The 2,397-nt window shown below is 39.3% G+C and overlaps 1 protein-coding gene across 1 annotated transcript; it reads right to left on the reverse strand.

Moving 5' to 3' along the window:
- Positions 1–2,123, reverse strand: LOC149037832 (uncharacterized). The gene has a single exon (XM_089187451.1). It carries the CDS (start codon positions 1,490–1,492, stop codon positions 968–970), a length of 525 nt encoding a protein of 174 aa, XP_089043577.1. The 5' UTR covers positions 1,493–2,123; the 3' UTR covers positions 1–967.
- Between the last annotated feature and the right edge of the window lie 274 nt (positions 2,124–2,397).

Genomic DNA, 2,397 nt, shown 5'->3' on the forward strand with positions numbered 1-2,397 from the left:
TAGGTGAAGTACCGTTTTATTACCTGGGCTTCCTATGCAAAAGCTCAAGTTAAAGTTATCCTACGATCGTCATTTATCTTCCTAAAAGGTCCTTCTGGCGTTTCTGGGCAGGCGTCGATTATCAGGGTCCGAGAATCTAAAAGACTGCGTAGGCCTTTGAGACGAGAATAAGCCATTTACGGCTATCTGAAGCAAACAGAGCCCAATTTCTTGTCCTTCTTCGATGGTCGGATCCTTTATGGAAAGACTTTCGGAGAAGAGCTCGACTTGGCCGCTGGTGTAGCAAACAATGTCATGTCAATACGCTCGAGCCACACGCACACGTTCACGAATATCGCCCCATTTCCATTTTGGAAGTCCAAGTGAAGGCCACAGCGGCCTCTTGTCATATTATATATGTAGATTGCATTTTTCAAAAGGTATGAAATGTGAACATAAAAAATTCTGGATGATCTTTTTCTGATAGTTTTCACTAAAGTGTTCAATTATTGAATATCTTTGAAACTTAAAAGAAATATGTCATTTTCACAACAAGTCTGGTTTTCTGTACAATTCTTAAAATCTTTCCTCTTTTTAACCAGTTTTTTTTTCCAGCATATCACTACTTTTTAACTGTATTGTTAAAAGATAAGCTTTTAAGAGTCATGAAAACCTCCTCGGACGAAACTGCATTTGCATAAATTTTTCAGTTTTATACAGGTTCAAAGTACTTCAATTTCCGTTGAGCATAACGTCGTCGTCGAAGGGCTATTCCCAAGGTTGCCATCTTTCAAGACAGAATTTGAAACTGATCCTCACTGATCTCCTATTCAATCTTCTTCTCTTGAGAGACATTCTTGTCTTCTTATAAATGCTTTTGATGTTACGTTTGAAATGCATGGCTGTAGTATTGTTGACAACCGTCCTAAACAAGAAGCAGCAGTTTTACAGTCTCCCAGTATTTTTTAGTTTTATTATCTTTTTAAGTCTACAGTTCTGTCGAGCACAACGTCGTCGTTCGAAGCCCATTAACAAGCCGGGTATCATTTTCATTCAAGTCAACTGGTTGAAACTGATCCTCAGCTATCTCCAGTCCAATCTTCTTCTCCCAGTGGACATCAAAGCACATATTTTGTCTGGTCTCAGCTGAAATACTTCTGATACATTCACTGCTGACACTTCCTGTTCGCAGAGACTGTTTGGTCTGTTCTGACACGAGAGGTAGTCTTTGATAATCTTTTCTTTCTCCTTTAGGTGGAGAGGTATGGCAGATCCTAACAACATGCTCAACTTCCTTTGAAGACCTTTGAAAACTCACACCCCTTGATGTAATGATAATTTGGGGCAGGATTATATCCTTGGTGATATCTTCATCTTGGTCTTCGTCTTGTGCCCTTTTCTCTTTGTTGATGTTCATTTTTTTCACAGTGTTTGTGAAAAACTCTGATGAACTCGTCAAGGTTTTAGTAGATTTTACAAAGAGGGCTAAAATCTCTTTTGTGAAGTGCTCCATGCGAGGAATGTGTTCAGTTGGTATTTACATCGGTAAGCGCTGAGTGCTGGATTAAATATCTCCTATGCACACCTATAACCTCACCCAAGTCACGTTTGTTTTGTTAGTTTAACCCTGAAATGATTCAAGTCTATTGAGCTTATTTCATTAGAAACGCGGGGGAGTTATGTCCAGTTATTGCATTCAAGGCAAGTTAACTCACGATGTTCACTTCGCTAGTTTATATGGATACAGTATTGGTGCGTGCCTGTTACACATGTCGTTGACAGAAAATTGTTTATTTACCCTGTAATCTCTTAAAATTATAGACCGTCGTACAAAAATTCACATGTCTTGGTCTCGCCATGTGTGGTCAAATTAATTGACGTGTTACGTGGTTATATCAGATCTAAAGACTTGCCTTGATGTAAACCGCTTTTGAATACGTGACTTTGGGACTTAAGGTCTGGTGACATTCATCGCCAACTCGTGTGGCTGTGTTTCCCAGTAAATGAATTCGCAGCAAGCACCAGTTCCTTCAATTACTTGTGTAGCAATACCTAATTTCCTTTACATCGTGACGTATGGTTTATGCTTTAAGCGAAGGTCGATATTAGACATTTAAGAGCTTTAGAGTCTCACGTTTTGTTCTCTAGTCACAGGCGGCCCAAGCTCCAGCTGTGAGATGATCATCTTGCGCAATAACAGTCATGGCGGAATTATAAGAGTTTGTATGGGAATATTTACGACCGCTCTAAGGAATAAAAAAATACGTCAAATTCTCAATAAAAATACTTCACCTTACTTCCAAAGTGTATCACTTGTTATCTGACCGCTTAATTTGATGAACAGAGCCCATTTAAGCGAGTTGTTCATTTCGAGGTTTTCAACGTACATAAGAAAAGCCCAAGGCTGAACACTCCATT

This window comes from Pocillopora damicornis, chromosome 11 (assembly GCF_964200805.1).
Source record: "Pocillopora damicornis chromosome 11, jaPocDami1.2, whole genome shotgun sequence".
Taxonomy (NCBI): domain Eukaryota; kingdom Metazoa; phylum Cnidaria; class Anthozoa; order Scleractinia; family Pocilloporidae; genus Pocillopora; species Pocillopora damicornis.